Source organism: Oryctolagus cuniculus, chromosome 5 (assembly GCF_964237555.1).
Source record: "Oryctolagus cuniculus chromosome 5, mOryCun1.1, whole genome shotgun sequence".
Classification (NCBI taxonomy): Eukaryota; Metazoa; Chordata; class Mammalia; order Lagomorpha; family Leporidae; genus Oryctolagus; species Oryctolagus cuniculus.
The window spans coordinates 144,983,961-145,007,428 of record NC_091436.1 but is presented as its reverse complement, the minus strand read 5'-3'; the positions used below and the strand labels follow the sequence as shown (position 1 = coordinate 145,007,428).

Here is a 23,468-nt window from a genome sequence, read left to right as displayed (position 1 = left end):
CTCTGCATGGCATCCAGCTCATGAGTCATTCCTGGACTGTTATTCTGCCCAGCCAGTCAGCTTTTAGAGTCGGTCCCCCCCATACCACAGCCACCTCTGATTGTCCCAGCGTCTTTGCTGAACAAGGTCTACTAGGGTGTCTGCACTCATTCACCCAATGGCACATATCTGTTGCTTTTGCAAGTGTTAGATAAACTCAGTCCGTTTTTTTTTTTTTATAAGATTTCCTCCCACCTTAGAGAGATTTAAGGGTAATAAGATTTGTAGTGAAAACCATCAATCCTTCATCAGATACCAAACCCGATGATAAATAGGCATAGAAATCTACCATAAAAATGAGATTTTACATGGTTTTATCTGTGGAGTCGTCCTAGATTTCCTGAAGTTTGGCTTTTCCGTGGGTAGGATGACATAAACTTCTCCATCTTCTGCTGGTGGTAGATTGACGATCTATCTAAGTATTGGGGTGTGCTCAGTAACATAAGAGAACATCTGCGTGGAGGTCATTTTCTTAAAATGTTCAGAGGGAGGCAGCTGTGAGCAGGTGTCCTCCAGCGAGGCCGCCCGGCCTCTCCTGGAAGCCATGATTGCGGACTTGAGTCTGCCGCAGGTGCTGCCTCTCGCTTTACCACTCTGAAGACGCCTTGCCTTTGTCTCTTGGCTCACCAGACCCAGTTCAAAACGTGGTTCAGGTCCTGGAGAAGCAATACCTGGAAGAAAAGAGGAGTGCCCTGGAGGAACAGCGGCTCATGTACGAGCGGGAGCTGCAGCGCCTCCGCCAGCAGCTCTCCCCCGAAAGGCAGCCACCGAGCAGCGGCCCCGACCGCCTGGCCTACAGCAGCCAGACGGCCCAGCAGCAGGTTACGCAGTGGGCAGAGGAGAGGTAAGGACGCAGAGGTGAGGCGTCAGGGCCACGGGGCTCCAGGGAGGGGCTCACAAGGCCTATAGGAGGGAGACAGACTTCTTAGAAGTGGAAATACAGTCCCGTATCTGCTTTGCTGGCCACTGGCTTTTCCTTGAGAGGACATAAGCCTGTTTGCCACAGTGTTAGCTGTTGCAGGAATCTGACCACACCTCCCAGCCCCGCTCCAGCAATATTTCTTTAACGCGAAAGCATTTTTCCTTGTTTTTTTATTTCTTTGTTTTTATTTTGATATAACTTCAGTATTGACAAATCTACTCAATGTGAATTGTAAAATGTTTGTGTCAGAACTCTCAAGGGAGATGGTGGTGAGGAAGTGGTGATCATAGCAACAGGCACCACAATAAAGACTTCTGCCAATTTCTGTTATGTACTTAAAACTCCCCACAACTCTGCCATGGGAACTATCATCCCATCATGTACTCTGGGCCATGAGTTTAAGAATCCTGCCTGAATCACCCATTTAGTGAAAATGCCAGAGTTCAAATGCTGGTCTGTCTACAGTCCCACTAATCACCCCATGATATAATAACTATTTTATATTTTTTAAAGATTTACTTTTTTATTTAAAAGACAGAGTTACAAAGAGGCTGAAGCAGAGAGAGAGAGAAAGAGAGAGATTGTCCAACCACTGGTTCACTCCCCAAGTGACTGCAATGGCTGGAGCTGGGCCAGTCTGAGCCAGAAGCCAGGAGCTTCTTCTGGGTCTCCCAAGTGGATTCAGTGATCAAACACTTGGGTCATCCTCTACTGCTTTTCCAAGCATATTAGCAGGGAGCTGGACCTGAAGTGGAAGAGCTAGGACTTGAGCCGGCACCCATATGGGATACTGACACTGCAGGCCACAGTGCTGGCTCCTGTAATAACTATTAGCAATAGTAATAGTACCTAACATTTATGGGGCTTTTATCATGTGCCAGGCCCTCAAAGATTTGTCTACAGTCCTGGCTCCCTCACAGCTGCTGCTGCATTTTACCACATTTGCCCCTGTCTTACACAAAAGGAAACTGAGGCTGAGGGGTTGGATGCTTATGCAAGGACAGTTAGCTGGTGAGTGAATGCAATGGGATCAAAGCCATGGTGAGTCACTGGTCCATGTCTCTCACTACCAGTGAGATGAGCCTGACAAGGGGTTATGACCCTTAGAGGAAAAAGGTATGTCCTACCCTGCACTCACAGGCCTGCAGTTGTCTGCACTTGTTTGTGCTACATGAAGAGAGTCAGTTCTATGTTCCCCAGGAGCTACCTGTTCAGCTGTCTGGATACTGAAGCTTGAAAATTAACCCTAATTTTGCTACTCTTTATGTTTTACTGTGCCCAGTGAAACAAACCAAGGTTCTCAGGTGGTTCCTTTTCTGAAGATCCACATTTGCCACACTTCCTTTGAGCTAGTAGCTCCAGCTGTATGCTGAAGGTCGTTGGTATATTTTACCCACTGCACTAGAAAGGATCTAGTTACCAAAGAATATAAAAGACAAAAGTGAAAGTGGGTTGTTTTCAATTCAGTGAAATGTCTAAAAAATATTTTTCACTTCCTGTAGTTCTAGACTGATTATCTTTGAAGTTTAAATTATTCAGGAAGAATTGAGAAGAAGGTATTTGGGGCATGTCACTCAAAGAGACAAGTATGGTCACAACATTGATGTACCCAGATTTTCAACTGGCTGAAATTAAGATTCACTAATTATATGTGGTTCTGTAAGAAGCTGGGACTCAGTGTCAGTAAATGTCAATGAGTTCTGAAATGATGGAGGTCTAATACTGACATAAAGAGGGAAAAATTGAGAGTCAAAGTGTATTTAAGAGCTAGTGAGAATCACAAAGGAAGCACAGGTGTGGGTTATTCTCTCCATACAGTGGAAATGAGAGCGAGATAGAAATTAAATCATAATGGTAAATTATACTTTTATTCAACAATAAGAAGTGTTGTGATATGTTTATTTGTCATCTAACTCCTCCCCATGGAAAATAAGTTCCCCAGGGCAGGGACTCTGTTTGATTCACTGCAGTATCCCTTGTGGCTAGAACCATGTCCTCACAAATGCAGTATTCAGTCATTACTGTATGTATGTTTGGATTGGGTGAATTTGGTGACGTGGTAAGCAAGTGTGTCATTGCCAAGAAAGCAAAGTGCACAGTAAGTGCCAAGGTTGTTCAGAGTGGGACCTCAGTAGAATTGAGTCTTCCTACAGAATTGTTTTTGGAAGAGGAAGGATTTCAGATGAGCTTGAAAGGCGCCTTCTGACTAGGCAGTGAGAAGCTGGAGGGAACTGTGGATGGGCGATCAGCATGAACAGGTAGGAAGCAATGGAGAAGGGAAGACCATTGGAGGGCAGCAAGAGGACTGCTGTGTCAGCCCAGGAGGTGATTTCTATGGGAGTAGGGAGAATTAGTCCAAAACTACTAGATAGGCAGACTTGAATGGGATTTATCCCATGGGAGAGTGCCCCTGTGATGCTTTGTACCAAAGAGTGGCCTGGGGAAGGCGGGGCTCTTAAGACTGCGCATAAGCATGTCCTGTGTTGGAGGCAGAAGAGCCTGGGCACTGTGAGGGTATAAGGGATGTGAACCAGAGATGATGAAAAAGGAGAAAGGGAGGGAGTTAGGAGCTCATTCAAAGGAAAGAGACAACAAGGTTTGGGTGGAGCCAAGGAAAACTGTAGAAAAGAGAAAAGAGAAGACTGGATGAATCCAGTCTCAGGAGCTGGGAAGACCAATGCCCTTATCTTACATGCTCTCCATGTGCTGCCTGTGTTGTTTCTAAGGTGATGAGAAAGGAGTAGAGGCTTGGGAGCTGTGAGCTCATCATTTTCCTGTGACATCAGGGCTGGGAGTGCACACATGGTAGAATAATGGAATTACACCTTGAGGCACAGAGCTGTTGCAGGTCCAAGTGTGAAATCCACAGGTGTTTTTTCTTTCACATAGTCAGTATTTTTTTTCAGTACTCTACAATGAGCCATGCACTTGACCTAGAGCCAGGTACACTTGACAAGTAAAAAGAAAGTGGTCCCAGCAGGGGAGAGAGAGACATTGGTTCAATAGTAATACAAATAAATGCCAAGTCATAGCCATGACAAATGCTGTGGAGGCAGAGGACTTGGATAATAGGGCTTAGACCAAGTCAGGTGTTGGAGCTTTTTGTCAACAAATGCTATTGTGTGGAATTGAACAAAAAGAATTCCTGCTGCTGCAGAGGTGCCTTAGCGTGCATGACTCTTACCAACGGAGGAAATCACGTCATTCACTTTCCTCCCCTAACTCCAGGTCTTTGTCACCTGCCAATCCCATCACCCGCCATTCTGCAGCACACAAAGGCTGTAGTCATTACTTTTACCTGAAGGGTCTCTGTATTGTTTTTGTGCATCTTCTTGTCAAAATTTGGTCATTTTCCAATGCTGTGTATGTAAGACCTGGTTTCACAATTCACTCTCCAGTCGTGGTTCGCAGCAGGTAGCCAATTGTAGGCAAAGGGAAGGATCAGAGGTGACCTGGTAAAATAGGATGGAAAATATGGCCTAATGGGAGTTTTCTGCTGTTTTCTCTGAGACTGCTCATTTAGCAACAGGATTGCAGTTTTCTTTTAGATGTTCTTGTTCCTTTTCCACGCCACCCCAGGGACGAACTCTTCCGGCAGAGCCTGGCTAAACTGCGAGAGCAGCTGGTCAAAGCTAATACCTTAGTGAGGGAGGCGAATTTCTTAGCTGAGGAAATGAGCAAACTCACTGATTACCAAGTGACTCTTCAGATCCCTGCTGCAAACCTCAGTGCCAACAGAAAGGTAAGAGTGTCCTCAATGGTGTTGTGGCACAGCAGACTAAGCTGATGTCTGTGATGCCAGCATCCCAAGTCTGAGCACCCATTCAGCTCCTGGCTGCTCTGCTTCTGATCCAGCTGCCTGCTAAATTCTTGGGAAAGCAGCAGAAGATGGCCCAAATACTTGTGCCCCTGTCACCCACATGGGAGACCCAGATAGACTTGCAGGCTCCTGGCTTTGGCCTGGCCCAGCCCCAGCTCTGGCTGTTGCAGCCATTTGGGTAGAAAACCAGCAAATGGAAGATCTCTCTCTCTCTCTCTCCCTCTCTCTCTCTCTCTCTCTCTCCCTCCCTCTGTCTCTATCTCTCTCTCATCTCTCCCTCCCTTCAAATAAATAGATCATAAAAAAAGAAAGAAAAATGAGAGTGAGAGGTACAGTGGCACATACTGTAATGCATCCTGGAAGTGATCCCAATATGAACTATGAACTAGCACAGCTCTTTTTAAGACTTCCTTGGGTAATGCTATTTAAATGATGCCCTTAGATATATGACAGGCAGAATATACAGGCTCTTGGTAACTGAAAGACTTGCTAATTTCAATGCTTTAAAACAATGAAACAAAAAATATAGAAAGATACTTTAAAAAGTTGTGGAAAATGGAATTGAAAGGTAAATTTATTTGTATGTAATGCAATGTTGAAATCTATGCATAGTTTTTTATATTCATTTTCCATGAGCTGTTTGAAGACTCCCTTGTATATAAGTAGCCCTGCCTGCTTTGCCTTGCACATAAATGTCCCCTTCTGAAATGGGGAATATGTGTATGTTGTCAGAGTACCTTAATAGGAGTGAATTCCATAAGATCCAAAGATGTTTATGATTCCTGTGTTTACATACACAGAAGACTCTGAGGCCATTTGGAAGTTTCCTATCATTTCAACTTGGAGAATTTTTGCTATAGTGAGAAACTCCTAAGAAAATTTATTTTATCCATTCATTTTTCTTCCAACAAGCAAGAAAAAGGTGAATCAGGGAGCATCTTATCCATCAGTTGTCTTCTTTTTTTTATTCCACTTATTTTTAGGAGGAGACAGACATACAGAACAGCCCCTGTTTTCTGGTTCACTCCCACAAAAGTCTGAAACAGCCAGGGCTGGGCTGGGGCTAAAGCCAGTATCCAGGAATGCAGTCCAAGTCTCCCACATAGGTGGCAGAGACCCAATTACTTGAGTCATTGTTGCTGTCTCCCAGGACATACATTAACAGAAAGCTGCAGTCAGGAGCCAGAGCTGGGAGCTGAACCCAGGTATTACATCCAGTGTGGGACACAGGCATCTTAACCATTGTTAAGTACTGTGCCGCATCAGGATAAGCTGCCTCCAGCATCACCAGATCCCATGTCGGAACACTGGTTCTACTCCTGGCTTCTCTGCTGCTGATCCAGCTCCCTGCTAATGTGTCTGAGAAAGCTGTGGAAGATGGCCCAAGTACTTGGACCCCTGACAACCATGTGGGAGACCCAGCTGGAGTTCCTGGCTTCTAGCTTCAACCTGGCCCAGTCCTGACCATCACAGTCATTTGGGGAGTAAACTAATGGATAAAACCTCGCTCACTCACTCTCTGTCACTCTGCCTTTCAAATAAATAAAATAAATCTTAAAAAAAAATTTTATAGGCCAGCGCCGTGGCTCCTGGTTGGGGCACTGGTCCTGTCCCGGTTGCTCCTCTTCCAGTCCAGCTGTCTGCTGTGGCCCGGGAAGGTAGTGGAGGATGGCCCAAGTGTTTGGGCCCTGCACCCGCATGGGAGACCGGGAGGAAGCGCCTGGCTCCTGGCTTCAGATCAGTGCTGCACACCGGCCATAGTGGCCATTTAGGGGGTGAACCAACGGAGGGAAGACCTTTCTCTCTGTCTCTCTCTCTCACTGTCTAACTCTGCCTGTCAAAAAAAATTTTATAAACACTAGGCTAAATACCCACCCCTGGGTTTAATCTTTTTGTTTGTTTGTTTCATTTTATTTGAAAGGCAGACAGAGATAGATGAAAAGATCTTCCATCTACTGGTTCACTCCTCAAATGCTGACAAGCAGCCAGGGCTGGGCCAAGCTAAAATCAGGAGCCAGGAACTCCAGCTGGGTCTCCCACAAGGGCAACAGGCACTCAATATTTGAGCCATAATCAGCTGTCTCCCAGGGTGCACAGTAGCAGGAAACTGGATCAGAAGCAGAGAACTCTGATATAAGATACAGACATCCCAACTGACGAGCTAAGTACCATGCCAAATGCTGGCCTTGGGTTTAGTCTTTTGACCAAGTAGGTCCTCTTTGAGAAATTTACTCCCAGAGCAAAGTCCTAGAAATGAGCATAAAGATGCATGTCCTTTACCTACTGGGATACTTATTATACTAGCCTTTATTATCAGAAAAATTTGAAGCAACCATGATATTGAACAATAGAATAACTCATCAAACGTGTGGCAAATCTGTATGATGGATAGCTATATTGCCACTAAAAATAATGTTTATGAAGAATTTTTGAAGACTCCAAGAAATGATCAAAATATCGATATAAAAAAGATGATTGGGATAAGAACTTAGATTTTTGTTTGGTCCTCATTGTAACAAAAAGTGTGTGTGTGAATATACATGAGATAAAAAGTAAAGTAAATTATTCTCTAGGTGGTAGAATTTTATCTTCTTTGTATACATTTAGGTATTTTGCAGACTTACTACTTAAATATATTTATTGCTTTAACAGTCAAAAAAAGAGAATCCTAGGCATTTTTCTAACTACTTTCTAGCTTTGGTGCTGGTCGATGTAGCAACTTGTCCCAGAGCCAAACTGTTTTCTGGATATCATCTATAATAGCTCCATAAACCCTTTACAAAGAGGGAGGAGACGTGATGGCAGTGTTCACTGTGGCTGTTTTTCCTCGCTGTGCAGAGAGGTGCCATCGTGAGCGAGCCAGCCATCCAAGTGAGGAGGAAAGGAAAGAGCACCCAAATCTGGACCATCGAAAAGCTGGAGAATAAATTGATTGACATGCGAGACCTGTATCAAGAATGGAAGGAAAAAGTTCCTGAGGTAAAAAGGCAATATATAAACGGAGATCCAGTTATGTTAAAAGCAGAGAACACACACACACACACACACACACATTCACACCCATGGCTGTGAGGCTTCGGGCATTTACCTTAGGGAAATAAAGTGAAGGCAGTGTTGGAAGGCTTGCTAAGTTGGATGAGTAACACAACAAGCAATCCCCACACAGATGGAAACCAAGTGAAGAGAACGTGCAGCAGATTCTTACTTGGCTCCATCCTTACTCCATCTTAAGTAGAATGAAGTGAATGGGTGCTGCTTTGTCAATGTGAAAAATCGGCTTAGCTGATGCCAAGCATGGATTTTGTATTCATCAGCTTATGTTACCGTGCCCTAAGCTCTGATCGCAGCTGGTGCCTCACTGAGAGTAATCTTAGTGTGCGTAATCCATTTTTCAGATGTCAAGAACAGAAGTGAAAGTCAGCAGAGGAGATGAGGGGAAGCACGGGGAGCGAGGAGGGACAGCCTGCAGGCAGGACTTGACGGGATGACAGACAGGTGTCACTTAGTTCCCCACCACACAGGCCCCTCCCACGTGTGGATTTTGTTTTACTCATGTGACATGTGCCAAGTTTCTTGTGTGTTTGGATAAACGCTTCCTTAAAAATTGCTTTTGAATAATGCTAATGCTAAATAATCTGATTTAAATTAATGTTTTGTTTCCTACTGGCCTGTCCTTACCACTCAGGCAAAGAGACTCTACGGGAAACGAGGCGACCCTTTCTACGAAGCCCAGGAGAATCACAACCTAATCGGGGTGGCCAACGTGTTCCTCGAGTGCCTCTTCTGCGATGTGAAGCTTCAGTATGCAGTTCCTATCATCAGCCAGCAGGGGGAGGTGAGGACAGGCCGCTCCGGACAGTGACAACCCTCCAGGGGTGGGGGCTGTTTTTTTCCATTTGAGCTATTTCTTAAGGTAGATCTAGAAACTAGGGCAGCTGAATTTTCATTCGTTTTTCTCTACTAATCAGTGGTGTTAGTAGAAATTATCAGAATTAATTCATGGTCATAAAAGATTACTATAGCATGTTTTATGTTTGCCTTTCAAGTTTTTGTTGTTTTGATCAAACTGGAAATGCTTTGGAAACCAGATTTAGCTCTGTGTCCTGTGTTCATTTCTCTTTTTAAAGGTCATCTCAGACCTTTGTGATATATTCCTTACTTGCCCCAAAGTAGTTTCAAGATACAACTTGGAAGAATTACTTTGCAATCGAAATATTCAAAGAAAACAATTTAAATAACTCATTGTTACACACACACACACACACACACACATACACATTTCTTTTAAACTTACATTTCAGTTATGAGGTATATTGACCTATGGGTCTAAGACATTTCAGGAAATGTTCAAGTTCAAAACTTTTTTTTAATTTTACCCATTTTGTCAACCAATATTTATATTTTCAATGTAACAACATCCTTTCTTCAGTAACATACACACTTGAACTGTTTCCAATCCAGCTCCCTGCTAATGGGCTTGGGAAAAGCGAAGGAGGATGGCTCAAGTTTCTGGGGCCCCTACTCCCGTGTGGGAGACCTGGATGAAGCTCCTGCCTCCTGGCTTCAAGCTGGTGCAGTGCTGGCCTTTGCAGCCATCTGGGGAGTAAACGAATGGATGGAATATCTCTCTGTCTCTCCATCTCTCTCTGTAACTCTTATGAAATAAACAAACAAACAAATAAACAAATGGTTTCTTCATAGCTGCATGACTTTGTTTATGCTGTTCTTCCTGGAAGAGGTTCACCCACCCCACAAGCTCCTACTTCAGCTTGCTCCCAGCCCCACTCAGAGCCTAGATCCATTCCCTTCTCTTGAGAGAACAGCTGTGTATGGCCACCATCGTGGTCACAGAGCTGGGCACAATTATGGTGAATTTACTCCCATGACGACCTGCACAGGTCTGTGTTACAGCAACTCGCTTATATAGTTGTTGCTAGATTTTGACTTCTCTGTCTTCCCTCTTGACTGAGTTCTGTGCCAGCCGAGAACAGGTCTTTATCTCAGTATTCCGGTGAGGCTAGGCATTTAAGCAAACGAGTAAGGTAATGACACATTTGACCACTGAATGCATGAATGAATATGTGGACAGACATGAATGCTAGATTGTTCCAGGTGGAAAACAAAAGCTGCCTCCAAGCTTTTCCTGGGTTTAAGGTGGGCATTTTAAATAGGGGCTCATAGCTCAGACCCAACGTACACATAGCAGTTGACATTAATGCCAAAGACTTGAGAGAAATTAGTTGATAACATTGGACAAGAAGACAAGTAGGGAGACTCAAGGGTAAGACTGAGGATGGTCCCAGAAGGCAAGTTGTAGGGATGCAGATTCTGGCAGATCTATCAGAGGGGCAATGAGAGTGGTGGTTTCCCGTTGCTGGAGATGGCCAAGCAGAGAGCTGCTCACCGGAGTGGTGCACTTGGGTGTCGATGTCAGGTTGCTGTGGCCCGGGGATGCCTTTTAGCTCCATGGTGCTCTGGTTCCTTGCCCCAGGTAGCAGGACGCCTCCACGTGGAAGTGATGCGTGTTACTGGAGCTGTCCCGGAGCGTGTGGTGGAGGACGACTCTTCAGAGAACTCCAGTGAGAGTGGGAGCCTTGAAGTCGTGGACAGCAGTGGGGAGATCATCCATCGCGTCAAGAAACTGACGTGCCGGGTGAGAGGATGCTCCTGACAGGGCGCCTAGGAGTCACCTTTTGGTGCAAAACTATTTTGTAAGACGTCTCATGAGTGCTTCTCACCCACAGAGTAAAACTTAAATTTCCTGACAACAGATATGGTGGCAGACAGTCATTTTTCCCACTGATGACGGTTGTGTGAAGTTTCCAAAGTCTTTATGTATTTGGCATGCAAGGAACACATGTTGCTTAGTGAATTATGTTTTCTGGTTAAGACTGCATCTGTATCAGAAACTCATTCGTTAGGACGATCTCACAGGGAGGTGTGCGTTTGCGGCCAAGTTTACACAGTGTAGTTACAGAAGTATGGCACAGATTTCATGATGAAAAACCCCTTAATGCAATGGTTTCAAATATTTTCAGAAGTCAAATAGATGACTGATTTACTAATTTACTTTCTCACCTATTCTTAAATTTGATATAACTGAAATTAGAAAATGTGTAGTTTAGTGTTTCCTTTATGGGCATTATAATTGCAATTTTTTCTTTTTTGTCTCTTCAGGTGAAAATTAAAGAGGCAACTGGGCTGCCCTTAAGCCTGTCGAATTTTGTCTTCTGTCAGTACACGTTCTGGGACCAGTGTGAGCCTACAGTGGCCGCCCCAGTGGTGGACCCAGACGTGCCTTCACCACAGTCCAAGGATGCCCAGTACACGGTGACCTTCTCTCACTGCAAGGTACGAACTCCACTGCAGAGTGAGCCACATGGGGGCAGAGGATCAGGCAGAGTCTACAACTCTGCTTGTGGCACATGCCTTTGGCCTAGTGCTTAAGACACTCACCACCCACATCAGAGAACCTGGGTTCAGTTCCCAGCTCCGACTCCAGCTTACTGCCAATGTAGAGCCTGGAAGGTAGTTCAGGTAGTTGGGTTTCTGCCACCCAGGTGGGAGACCTGGATTGCACCCCTGATCCCTACCTCAGTACCTTTACCAGCTATTACAGGCATTGGGGAGCGAACGAGCAGAGGGTGATCTTTCTCTCTGTCTCTGCCTCACAAATAATTTTTTTAAAAAATGCTATTTATAACTTAGACATTTTCTCCATAAGACTTTTTGTTAAATGTACTATTTTCCTGAACTTTGTAACCTCAAAATGTACATCATTAAAAAATCAAATAATTTAGAAATATTTAAAATAAAATCTGAATGCTTACTCCCCGGCGGTGTAACCACCAATGACAATTTACTACTTATTTTTATGAGTAAATGCAGAATTATTCAGTTTGATTTTCAAATTCTTTTTTTTTTTTAAAAGATTTTTATTTGTATTTATTTGAGAGGCAGAGTTATAGGCAGAGGAAAAGACAGAGAGAAGGGTCTTCCGTCTGCTGGTTTACTCCCCTAAATGCCACAATGGCCAAAGCTGGGCCCATCCAAAGCCAAGAGCCAGGAGCTTCTTCTGGGTCTCCTATATGGGTACAGGGGTCCAAGCACCTGGGCCATCTTCCACTGCCTTCCCAGGTGAAAAGCAAAGAGCTGGATTGAAAGAGGAGCAGCTGGAAGTTGAACAATACCCATATGGAATGCTGGTGCCACAGGCAGAGGCTTAACCTACTGCGCCACAGTGCTGGCCCCAGTTTGCTACATATTTTAAAAAAATATTTTCTCTGTCCTACAGCTTCTGAATGGATATGATAAATATGTGCACATACACAAAAAGGCATACAGACATACTTTTATGTTACGTACACATAACTTCTTAAAAACATTTCACAAAAATGAGATCAAGCTATATATATTGCAGAATTGTGGCATCTTAACATGTTGGTTGCTGTAGATATTTTCTTTTAAAAGTAGCATAGCATTCTTCTTTTTTTTTTTTTTTTTTTAAGATTTATTTGTTTATTTGAAAGGCAGAGTTACAGAGAGGCAGAGACAAAATCTTCCATAGGCTGGTTCACTCCCCAAATGGCCACAACAGTTGGAGCTGGAGTCAGGAGCCAGGAGCTTCTTCTGAGTCTCCCAAGTGGGTGCAGGGGCCCAAGGACTTGGGCCATCTTCTACTGCTTTCCCAGGCCATAGCAGAGAGCTGGATTGGAAGTAGAGCAGCCAGGACTCAAACTGGTGCCCATATGGGATGCCAGCACTGCAGGTGGCAACTTTACCTGCTACACCACAGCACCAGCCCCCATAGCATTCTTTTTAAAGAAAATATAAAATGGTAAAGATAAATTTGGATGAACCTACCATGAGACATCATCTTGCCTTCCTGATTTTAACAGGGGACAATCAAAAAGTCATCTCTGAAAGACTGTGTCCTCTGTAATTTTGTTTTTCCCAGTACAATTTTATTTAAATGATACAAGTTTCATTTATTTAGTATGCATAGATTTAGGAACATAGTAATACTTCACACCTTTCCAACCACACTCCAGCCCTTCTTCCTTCTCCCTCTCAATTTTTACAAAGATCTACTTTCAGTTTACTTAATTGTTGTAAGGTTAACCCTACACTAAGTAAAAGAGTTCAACAAATAGTATGAAGGAAAAAACACTTTTCCTCAACAGAAGAGAAAAGGGCCATAAACAATCATCGAATCTCAAAATGTCCATTTTACTCCAATACGTTGCATTTTAGGTACCCTGTTAGTTACCTGTCAGGGAAAACATGATATCTGTCTTTTTGGGACTGGCTAAGTATAATGGTTTCTGGTTGCATCCATTTTGTTCCAAAAGACAGGATTTCAGGGGCTGGCACTATGGTGTACAGGCTAATGCTGATGCCTGCAGTGCCGCATCCCATATGGGTGCTGGTTCGAGTCCTGGATGCTCCACTTCTGATCCAACTCTCTGCTATGGCCTGGGAAAGCAGTAGAAGATGGCCCAAGTTCTCAGGCCCCTGCACCCACATGGGAAGACCCAGAGGAAGCTCCTGGCTCCTGGCTTCAGATGTGTGCGTTTCACACACAGATTCAGATTGCGGCTGTTGGCGTCCAATTGGGGTGTGAACCAGTGAATGGAAGATTTCTCTCTCTTCTCTCTCTCTCTCTGCCTTCACCTTCTCTCTCTATGTAACTCTTTCAAATAAATAAATCTTTAAAAAAAAAAAAGACAGGACTTCATTTTTTGTTTTTACAGTAAGTATTTTACAGCTAAGTAGTACTCTGTAATGTACGTATGCCATAATTTCTTCAGTTGATGGACATCTGGGTTGATTGCATCTTAGCTATTATGAAATGAGCTGCAAGGAACATGTGGTTACAGATAACTCTTTCATATGCTGATTTCATTTGGTTTGGTAAATTCCCAGGAGAGGGATGGCTGGGTCATATGGCAGGTCTATATTCAGATTTCTGAGGTATCTCCATACTGTCTGCCACAGTGGCTGAACCAGTTTACATTCCCACCAGCAATGGATTAGGGTACATTTTTCCCCACATCCTCACCAGCATTTGTTGTTTGTTGATTTCTGTATGAGAGTGATCCTAACTGGGGTGAAGCGAAACCTCATTGTGGTTTTGATTTGCATTTATCTCAAGGCTAGTGACGCTGAGCATTATTTCATATGTCTGTTGGCCATTTGAATTTCCTCTCTTGAAAAATGCCTGTTAAAGTCCTTTGCCCATTTCTTAACTGGATTGTTTATTTTGTTATTGAATTTATTGAGCTCATTATAGATTCTAGATATTAACCCTTTTTCAGTTGCATAGTTTGCAAATATTTTCTCTCATTCTGTTGGTTGCCTCTTCACTTTGCTTTTTTTTGTTTGTTTGGTTTTGTTTTTTGACAGGCAGAGTGGACAGTGAGAGAGAGAGAGACAGAGAGAAAGGTCTTCCTTTGCCGTTGGTTCACCCTCCAATGGCCACCGCGGCCGGCGCACCGCGCTGATCTGATGGCAGGAGCCAGGTACTTCTCCTGGTCTCCCATGGGGTGCAGGGCCCAAGTACTTGGGCCATCCTCCACTGCACTCCCTGGCCACAGCAGAGAGCTGGCCTGGAAGAGGGGCAACCGGGACAGAATCCGGCACCCCGACCGGGACTAGAACCTGGTGTGCCAGCGCCGCAAGGTGGAGGATTAGCCTAGTGAGCCGCAGCACCGGCTTCACTTTGCTTTTGCATTGCAGAAGCTTAACTTGATGTAATCCCATTTGTCAGTTTTGGCTTTGCTTGCCTGTGCTTCTGAAGTCTTTTCCAAGAAGTCTTTGCCTATGCCAATGTCTTGTGGCGTTTCCCCAATGTTCTCTAGTAATTTGGTGGTATTGGCTTATAGATTTAGGACTTTGATCCATTTTGAGTGGATTTTTGTGTAAGGTATCAGGTATAGTTTCATACTTACACATGCAGAGATCCATTTTTCCCAGCACCATCTGTTGAAGAGACTGTCCTTGCTCCAAGGATTGATTTTAGCTCTTTTGTAAAGGTAAGTTGGTTGTAGATGTTGGGTTGATTTCTGGAGTTTCTGTTCTGTTCCATTGGTCTAAATGTCTTCTTTTTGTGTGTGCCAGTACCAGGCTGTTTTGATTATAATTGTCCTATAGTATGTCCTGAAATCTGGTATTGTGATGCCTTCGGCTTTGTTTTTGTTGTATAAAATTGTTTTAGCTATTCAGGGCCTCTTGTATTTCCGTATGAATTTTTAGCATCATTTTTTCTAGATCTGTGAAGAATGTCATTGGTAGTTTGACTGGGGTTGCATTGAATCTATAAATAGCTTTTGGTATTATAGACATTTTGATGAGACTAATTCTTTCAATCCATGAACATGGAAGATTTTTCCATTTTTTAATGTCATCTTCTATTTCTTTAATGTATAAAACATTCTACTTATAATTACAAAAATTCTCATTATAGAGATCCTTGACATCCTTGGTTAAATTTATTCCAAGGTATTTAATTTTTTATAGCTATTATAAATGGGATTGATCTTAGAAGTTCCTATTATGAATTCCAATAGTCTGTCATTGGAGTCTTTTGGATACCCAGGTCAATTCTTAATAGGTATTCATGACCCTTTTTTTTGCAAATTGTGCCAGTTTTTCCTGATTCTACACTTAGAAAACAAACTCATATCACCACCTCTAAAGACTGTCAAGTCTTTCTTCTGAAAACAAATCTCTGATGTTTCATTACCTGTATTCACTTAGTTCTGTTTCTCAAAATAGTTTACTTTTTGTATTTTTTAAAGATTTATTTATTTAGGGGGCGGTGCTGTGGCATAATGTGTTAAAGTCCTGGCCTGAAGCACCAGCATCCCATATAGGTGCCAGTTCTAGTCCCAGCTGCTCCTCTTCTGATCCAGCTCTCTGCTATGGCCTGGGATAGCAGTAGAAGATGACGCAAGTCCTTGGGCCCCTGCACCCACATAGGAGACCCGGAAGAAGCTCCTGGCTCCTGGCTTTGTATCGGCACAGCTTTGGCCGTTGCGGCCATCTGGGGAGTGAACCGGCAGATGGAAGACCTCTCTTTCTGTCTCTATTTCTCTCTGTAACTCTTTCAAATAAATAAAATAAATCTTTAAAAAAAAAAAAAGATTTATTTACTTTAAAGGCACAGTTACTGAGAGAGGGAAAGATGGAGAGAGAGAGAGGGATCTTCCACCCAAATGGCCACAATGGCCAGAGCTGGACCGATCTGAAGGCAGGATTCAGGAGTTCTTCCAGGTCTTCCATGTGGTGCGAGGGCCTAAGGACTTGGGCCTGGTTCCACTGCTTTCGCAGGTGCCTTAGCAGAGAGCTGGACTGGAGATGGAGCACTGGAGACTCAAGCACTGCTGGTGGAGGTTTAACTTTCTGTGCCACAGCTCTGGCCCCTCTCAAAAACTTTCCGAGATATTTGTTTTTATTTTTATTTATTTGCAAGGTAGGCAGAGACAGACTTTCCATCCCCTGATTCATGCCCCAGGTGCCCACAACAAACAGGGCTTGGCCAAAGTGAAGCCAGGAGCCCAAAACTCCATCCAGGTCTACTCCACGGATGGCAGAGACCCAAGCACTGGAGCCATCAACTGCTGCTCCCAGGATATGATTAGCAAGCAGCCGAAATCACAAGCGGAACGGGGCTCAAACCAGTGCACTCTGATTTGGGATGCAGGCATCCCAAGAGGCGTCTTAACCACTGTGCCAAACACTCACCCCTCAAAATCTTTATTAATTATTGTGTTGTTTTTTCTCAAATTTTCTTTGAAATGTTCCCCATATTTCTTTGGATCAACAAAGTTACTTATTTAGGAGGCTGAGATCTGACTCTTCAGTGCATTCTGCTTAACAACTGTTTTAATAAATACTAGCCTGGAGCCCCTTGGTTCACTCTGTGACCTGGGAGGTTTTTCATCTCTAAAATGTAGAGATTATACTAATGATCACTAGGCTTTTCCTTTTTCTAAAATTCTCAATCTGTCTCTAAGTAAAATGAATAAGAATATAGATAGTGTAAAGTGAAATCAGTATAGCACAGCTGTTTCCAAAAATCGAGAGTCAGAGAGCTGTCCCCACCAGAATCCCTCGGAGAGGCTCGTGGGAAGACTGGCCTGGCTTCGTGGCTGCTGCATGGTTCTAGGTGATGTGCCACACTGCACAGTCACCTCAGCACTTACCTCCTCACAGGCAGTGCTTTGTGTTTTTGGAATGAGGAGCTGGGGTGCGAGAGCTTAAGAGCAAGAACATAAAGTCATGAAGATAATCAGAGAAGGTTTAATTCTGTGATTAGTCTGTGCCTATTGAATTATTCTGTGCCAGCAGGAAACCAGAGTGACACTGTGTGCCTAAGAATGAGCCAGGAGCAAAGGAATGTAGGTTGAGCTCTACAGCTGACAACAAGCAAGACTTTGAACAAGTTGCTTTCTTGGGTTTCCTCATTCGTAGAAGAAAGATGCTGAATTAAATTACCTTATAGTTTCCTATGCAGATGTGCATATTCTCTGTTTTTTATTATTATTATTATTATTATTATTATTATTGTAGTCTACTACACTGAAGAGATGGGTTTAAGGTTGAGATCAGCCTAGTGGCCTCCAGAGTACAGGTGTATTCCATTCAAAGGTGAAAAGGAAACTTCACAGCCTCTTTTATGCACAGTTCTTTTTGTGCTTCTCTCCCTCCTGTTTCTCCTAGGACTTCGTGGTGAACGTAACAGAGGAATTCCTGGAGTTCATTTCAGATGGAGCCCTGGCGATTGAAGTGTGGGGCCACCGGTGCGCTGGGAACGGGAGCTCCATCTGGGAAGTGGATTCTCTTCACGCTAAGACAAGAACATTGTATGATAGGTGTGTACTGGGCTGTGAGCTTCAGACACAGGGTCAAGACGAGGACCTGGACAGGGCTTAGGAATACGGGCTGTAAACCCTGGGACTTGCCACTGTTACTGTGGCCAAGCTGCTTAACATCCCAGAGCCCGTTTCTTCCTTTGTGAAATGGGAATGCTAGAAGAAACTGTTGGGCACAAGAGAAATTCAAGGGGGAAAGAAAAGTTGTTCCAGCAAGAGACTGAAAATCTATTGGTGATAGGATCATAACCTTAAACTGAAAGCTAGAAGTATAAAAGAAGAAAGCAGGAGGACCACATCACATCACAGTTCTGAGTCACTGGTTCTCAGACCCCAGGAAGCATAGGAGAAAAACAAATAAGAGCCAATGCTCATCAAAACACGTTGGTCTGGAATTGAACAGACGAGTCACAGTCTGGCGGTGAAGTGGCAGTTCCTGGTAAAGCTGATCATTTGCCTCTTCTGGGACTCAGCTGTCCAGTCCTGGGCATTTACCTGAGAAAGATGAAAACCTAAGTCTGTTACAGCTGCATACAGGTGTTCACCAAAACTTGGTTCACAGTAAACCCAAACTGCAAACAACCCAGGAGATCTCCAGTGGGTGAACAAGTAAACAAATTGTGGGATTATCCGAATGACAGACTAGTACTGAGCCTTCCTAAAAAGGAGCGGTTGATGTCCATGTACGTGTATCTCGGTGACATTATGCTGAGGGAAGGAAGCCAGACCACAAAAGCGCCCAGGCTGCAGAATTCCATTTATGTGAAGATCTGGCACAGGCAGAACTGATCTCTGTGCTACTGGGGTGTGGGAACTGAATGGGAAGGGGGTGAGCGGATCTTCTGAGTAGTGGTGGGGGTCGGGTTACAGTGGGGATTTCACTGAATCTAAGTTATGCCTCCACAAAATAAAAAGATCCAACACCAAAGAGCTGTTTGAGAGCTCAGCAAGGAAACAATCTGTACGGCATTCATGGCGCTCTCCCTAACACACAGTAAGTGTGCAGTGAGGGGGCTCAGTATGCTCCATGCACTGCGCCTGGACGGTGACCCTGCTGTCGCACGCGATGTGCTTTTGCAGGTGGAATGAAGTGACCCGCAGGATCGAGATGTGGATCTCCATCTTAGAACTGAACGAGTTAGGGGAGTATGCGGCGGTGGAACTGCATCAGGCAAAAGATGTCAACACGGGCGGCATCTTTCAACTCCGACAGGTACCGAGTTTGGTTTTGGTTTCTTTCTTGTTTTCCTCCCTGGCCCTTCCTTCACACGGTTCCTGGGAGTCTTCTAATTGTCTGTACCTTCGTTCCCTGTTTGCCTTCCCTTTCTTCCTCCCTGTCTCCCATATCCCTCCGCGTTCCCATTACCGGCACCCTCTCTGCCCTCCCTCCCCGCCTCTGCAGGGTCATTCCCGTAGAGTGCAAGTCACCGTGAAGCCTGTGCAGCACTCGGGGACACTGCCTCTTATGGTGGAAGCCATCCTGTCGGTGTCCATCGGCTGCGTAACTGCCAGGTCCACCAAACTCCAGAGGGGGCTGGACAGTTACCAGGTAAGACGGAAAGATTTGACATAATATTTAGCGAAGACTGGTTAACGCAGAAGGCAGCTAATGATCCTGATGGGAACCTATTAGGGTGTATAACAGGACTCTTGCCTTGCCTTAACCATAGAAGTGTACCCTCTCCTTATTTACACTTTCATCCATTGCCCTTTTCCTTTCTTAAGATTAAAATACCATTTGCTTACTGTTGATGAGTACTACTCTTATTTATAAACACACATTAATGCTTTGGCAGTCATTCACTTTAGGCAGGTTAATATCTGGTCCAAAATATGATGTCGGATGTTTGGCATTGTTCTCTGGCCTGATCCCCTTTTATTTACATCATAAAATTGCCTCCCTACACTGTTATAATTAACCACTCGTTTCAAAGCTTGACTAATTTTTTTTAAAACTAAAAGCTGTTCTCATGATCAGTTTTGCCCATTAAAATTCATTGCCTACATCTTATGTTCTCATTTTAAAAAATAAAGCCCTAAGAATTGATCTTCACATAACCAGTGAGAGCACTTCAGAACTTGTCCCCAGTGGCCTAGAAGACTGTCTGTGCTTCACCATGACCCCAGTTTCCCTCCTGATATGAATCTGGCATGGGGGAGAGTGAGTGTGTTCCGCTTGGCCCCGTCACTGCTGTGACAGGGAACTGCCTCCCTCCGATCGCCTTCATTCTGCCCTGCAGTCAGGCGTGAGATTCAGCTTCTCAGTTTCCCTTTGAGTCCATGGCATTAGGACAAAGAATTTTCCAGAATCTGCAGATCAGCCCACAGACTATGAGTACCAGGTTTTAAGGAAGGCAGAGCTTTGTCAGGTGCTACCCTCCCTTATTAAGGCCAAAATTACCTCCAGTTCTCAAAGTCTACACTACAATCAATATGAAGGAAGGTGCAAGGCCAAGGTCTGCTCTGCCTGAGACAACTGCACCTCCAGACTCTACCCTCTGTGTGCAGCCTGGGAGCAGGGAACTGGCTTGTGGGCATTCTTATCTCAGTTCCAGGGTGGCTGCAGAGCTGGGTGGAGATGGAGCACTGGTCTGCAGTCTGGAGACCTGAGTGTGTACAGCTCAGCTCCACTAACTCGTTACCCTGCCTGGGAAATTCAAACTTCAAGTTCCGTTTTTCTCTTCTCCAAAATGGTGAGGTTGACTTAATAATTCCCTGAGGTCCTCTCCTACCATCAAATTTTGTAACTTAATAAACCTCTAACGTTAGATAAATATTGAGTTTGTGTGTCCCAAACTGTGGCACAGAGAAGATGGACTCGCAGCTAACAAAATGTTCTTGTTTGATAAACATCAAAAATTGATTATTTATGTTTTCTTTAAGAAAAAAAAGCTCTACCTCTTGAATTAAAACCGATTTTTGTCAAAATATGAACTTTAAAGTAGGGGCCTTCCCCCAGAGCGGTGCTCTTCACAGTGCGTAGAAACAGGCATTAAACTCAAGCTGTACCATGTTCAGGGCTTTTCTTCCCTTGTTGCCATGCTCAGGGTCCTGTCTACTAACATTGTATGTTAAGCAGTTTGTTGAGGGAATGAACATACAGCGTGAACCGTACACGATGGTTAACGTATCCACGGTCAGTAGACTAGCTGAGGAATGTATTCACACCCCTGAAAGTTTTCTCAGACTTTTTCTTAAATATGCATTTTTTACTTTTAATTGACATACTCTACTTTCATTTTTTGTTGCTCGTGTGGTGCCTTGGAATGATTCTTACACAATGACTGAAACCAGTACAGCGTATGCTGGTTTCACAACAGTTTGATACCATGGAAGCTCAGGCCAGTTTTCAGTTATTAGGGGCACTTCCCTAGTCTAAACATTAACAATAAGTTAAAGCTATTTGTTTTCTTACTTTACTAGAGAGAATTACTTCAAGGTCAATTATTTCTGGATTAGGCTTGCAATTAATGTTAGTCATATAACTGCAATGATGGTTACCAAACTTAAAAACATGGTGTATTTTGAAGTATAGTTATGAAAATAATCTTAACTATGTGTTTAATTTATTGGTTTGAGAGGCAGAAAGGTAAGGAGAGAGAGACAGATAGACAGAGCTCCCTTGTTATGGTTCACTCCCCACATGCCTGAAGCAGCCAGGGTTGGGCCAGGGCCAAAATCAGGAGCTGGAATTTCAATCCAGGTCCCTCACATGAGTGACAGGAACCCAAATGCTCAAGCCGTCACCATGATCTCCCAGGGTCTGCATCAACCAGAAACTGGAGTCAGGAGCTAGAGCCAGGACTTGAACTTAGGCACTCTGATGTGGGACACAGGTGTCTTAATTTCTAGGCCAAATGCCCACTTCTCAACTATATCTTTAAAGCACGGGTTCTTAAAAAAGAAGGTTCATATCTTTTCTATGAGTCAAAAACATTTACTGATAAATCTAAATCAAAGGCTTCTATCGAGGTTCTGTTTCTAAGGAAAACTGTCTCAGTCAAAACCCTTTTGTTTTCAAAATATTTTTGCCAAGATTGTTACTTTATGTAATCATGATAAAATATTGCCATATGTTTGGGACAGTTGGGATTTTTTTCAACTGATTGTTAGAGTTAATAGTGGCTACTGAGAAATCCACGTTACTCAGAATAGTGCCTAATGCTTTGACAGCAGTATTGCAGTACAGAACCTTGTATGTTCATAGCCATGGGCTCCCCAGGCGTTCCCTTGATGATTTCATCAGCAGGAGTGGTGTGCTGCTGCCAGGAGCCAAAGGCCTGGCTGCCAGTCCTGACCTGCCACTATCTGTGTGATCTTTGGGTTAAATCATTTCAGCCTTTGTTTTGTGTCATGACTAAAAGAAAAATCGAGCAAAAGAATCTCTAAAATCCCTTATAGGTTTGCCATTTGTTGTTTTTAAATGGCTGCTCTCTTTGTTTAAAAAATAAGGTCTTAAAATGGTATATAAGTGAATTCTACGCATTAGACCCTTTGGAGAGTCAATGAAATGTGTTACTTTGCTGATGTTGTGTGAGCTGTTCATTGTGATATGCGTGTGAAGCTTAAAGAATGATTTTTCCTGTGTGTTGTTTGAGAAACAAAATGCATGTCCTTTGTGTTTATTTTTTCCTCCCAGAGAGATGATGAGGATGGTGATGATATGGATAGTTATCAGGTATTGCTGCTGCTGTCAATCCTGTGGCATGGGGCACAGCTACTGCTAATTGCCAGCATTTGCAAAGCGGAGGCCTGGGAGCTGAGAGGAGGAGCAGAGAGCAAGAACATGCAGTGTTTCACTTGCTTTTGATTTGCTTTGTATTTAATCAGGAGTACAGTACTATCTCTGTAGATTTCTCTGCAGTTCAAAATGTGTATCAAGATACTGCATTTTTGCTATGCCATCTTGCTAGCTTGTAAAGCCTTGCTACACAAGACCAATACCTCTGCATTTAAACATGATTTTTTTAAGATTTATTTATTTATTTGAAAGGCAGAGTTACAGAGAGGCAGAGGCAGAAAGAGAGAGAGAGAGAAAGAGAGAGAGGTCTTCCATCCGCTGGTTCACTCCCCAAATGGCCACAATGGCCAGAGGAGCCAGGAGTTTCTTCCAGGTCTCCCACATGGGTACAGGGACCCAAGGACTTGGACCATCTTCCACTGCTTTCCCAGGCCATAGCAGAGAGCTGGATCGGAAGTGGAGCAGCTGGGACTCGAACTAGCGCCCCTATGAGATGCTGATGCTGCAGTCAGCGGCTTTACCCGCTATGACACAGCACTGCCTCCAAAACTGGTGATCTTAAAAACTACGCAGTTATTCATCCATGCTCTTTAGGGACTCTTTTGTCTTTCCTATGCTAAACTGCTTGGCTTCTTACATCTAAGAGTCTTGTATTATTTTCATGTGCACATAGCTTTGTTTTGTTAGCCAGTTTTCTTCTAAGCTAAGCTTAGTCCTCTGTAACATAGAACTTAAATCTCAGCTTTCTTTCATTATAAATGAAGAGGAAAAAATATGAGGCTACTTCAGAAAGCTCATGGGAAAATAAAATAAAAAGATTTTATTTTTATGCAAAAGTAAATTTGAAATCCATACATAGGTTTTTTTATAATACACATTTTGTCCACATTTTGTGACCCTTTTGAAAATTTCCTTGTATTGCATAACTTCCAAAAATTTATGCCAAAATAAATATATGTTTTAATTCCATTTTCCATGAGCTTTCTGAAGTGCCCTCATACTTGCAAATGTGAAATTTGCCTAGTCAGTACTGACTGGCCCGGTGTCATGGGACATGGAGTGATAGAATTG

General features: G+C 43.6%; 1 protein-coding gene across 12 annotated transcripts in view; it reads left to right on the top strand.

The window, feature by feature from the left end:
- The window catches only part of KIF13A (kinesin family member 13A), a 243,192-nt gene that overhangs the window by 190,264 nt on the left and 29,460 nt on the right, over nucleotides 1-23,468 (top strand). For 7 of the 12 annotated variants that reach the window (XR_011388751.1, XM_008274126.4, XM_008274124.4 and 4 more), the window contains 10 exons: nucleotides 670-883; nucleotides 4,541-4,703; nucleotides 7,620-7,760; nucleotides 8,467-8,616; nucleotides 10,273-10,434; nucleotides 10,959-11,132; nucleotides 17,505-17,656; nucleotides 18,737-18,869; nucleotides 19,059-19,205; nucleotides 22,296-22,334. Coding sequence is in view for 11 of the 12 variants with exons in the window: in XM_008274126.4 (XP_008272348.1) it covers nucleotides 670-883; nucleotides 4,541-4,703; nucleotides 7,620-7,760; nucleotides 8,467-8,616; nucleotides 10,273-10,434; nucleotides 10,959-11,132; nucleotides 17,505-17,656; nucleotides 18,737-18,869; nucleotides 19,059-19,205; nucleotides 22,296-22,334 (1,475 nt within the window). In the remaining variant the exon portion in view is untranslated. The remainder of the gene's footprint in view (nucleotides 1-669; nucleotides 884-4,540; nucleotides 4,704-7,619; nucleotides 7,761-8,466; nucleotides 8,617-10,272; nucleotides 10,435-10,958; nucleotides 11,133-17,504; nucleotides 17,657-18,736; nucleotides 18,870-19,058; nucleotides 19,206-22,295; nucleotides 22,335-23,468) is intronic. The other 5 variants (XM_008274127.4, XM_070074313.1, XM_070074312.1 and 2 more) reach the window with 1 other exon arrangement.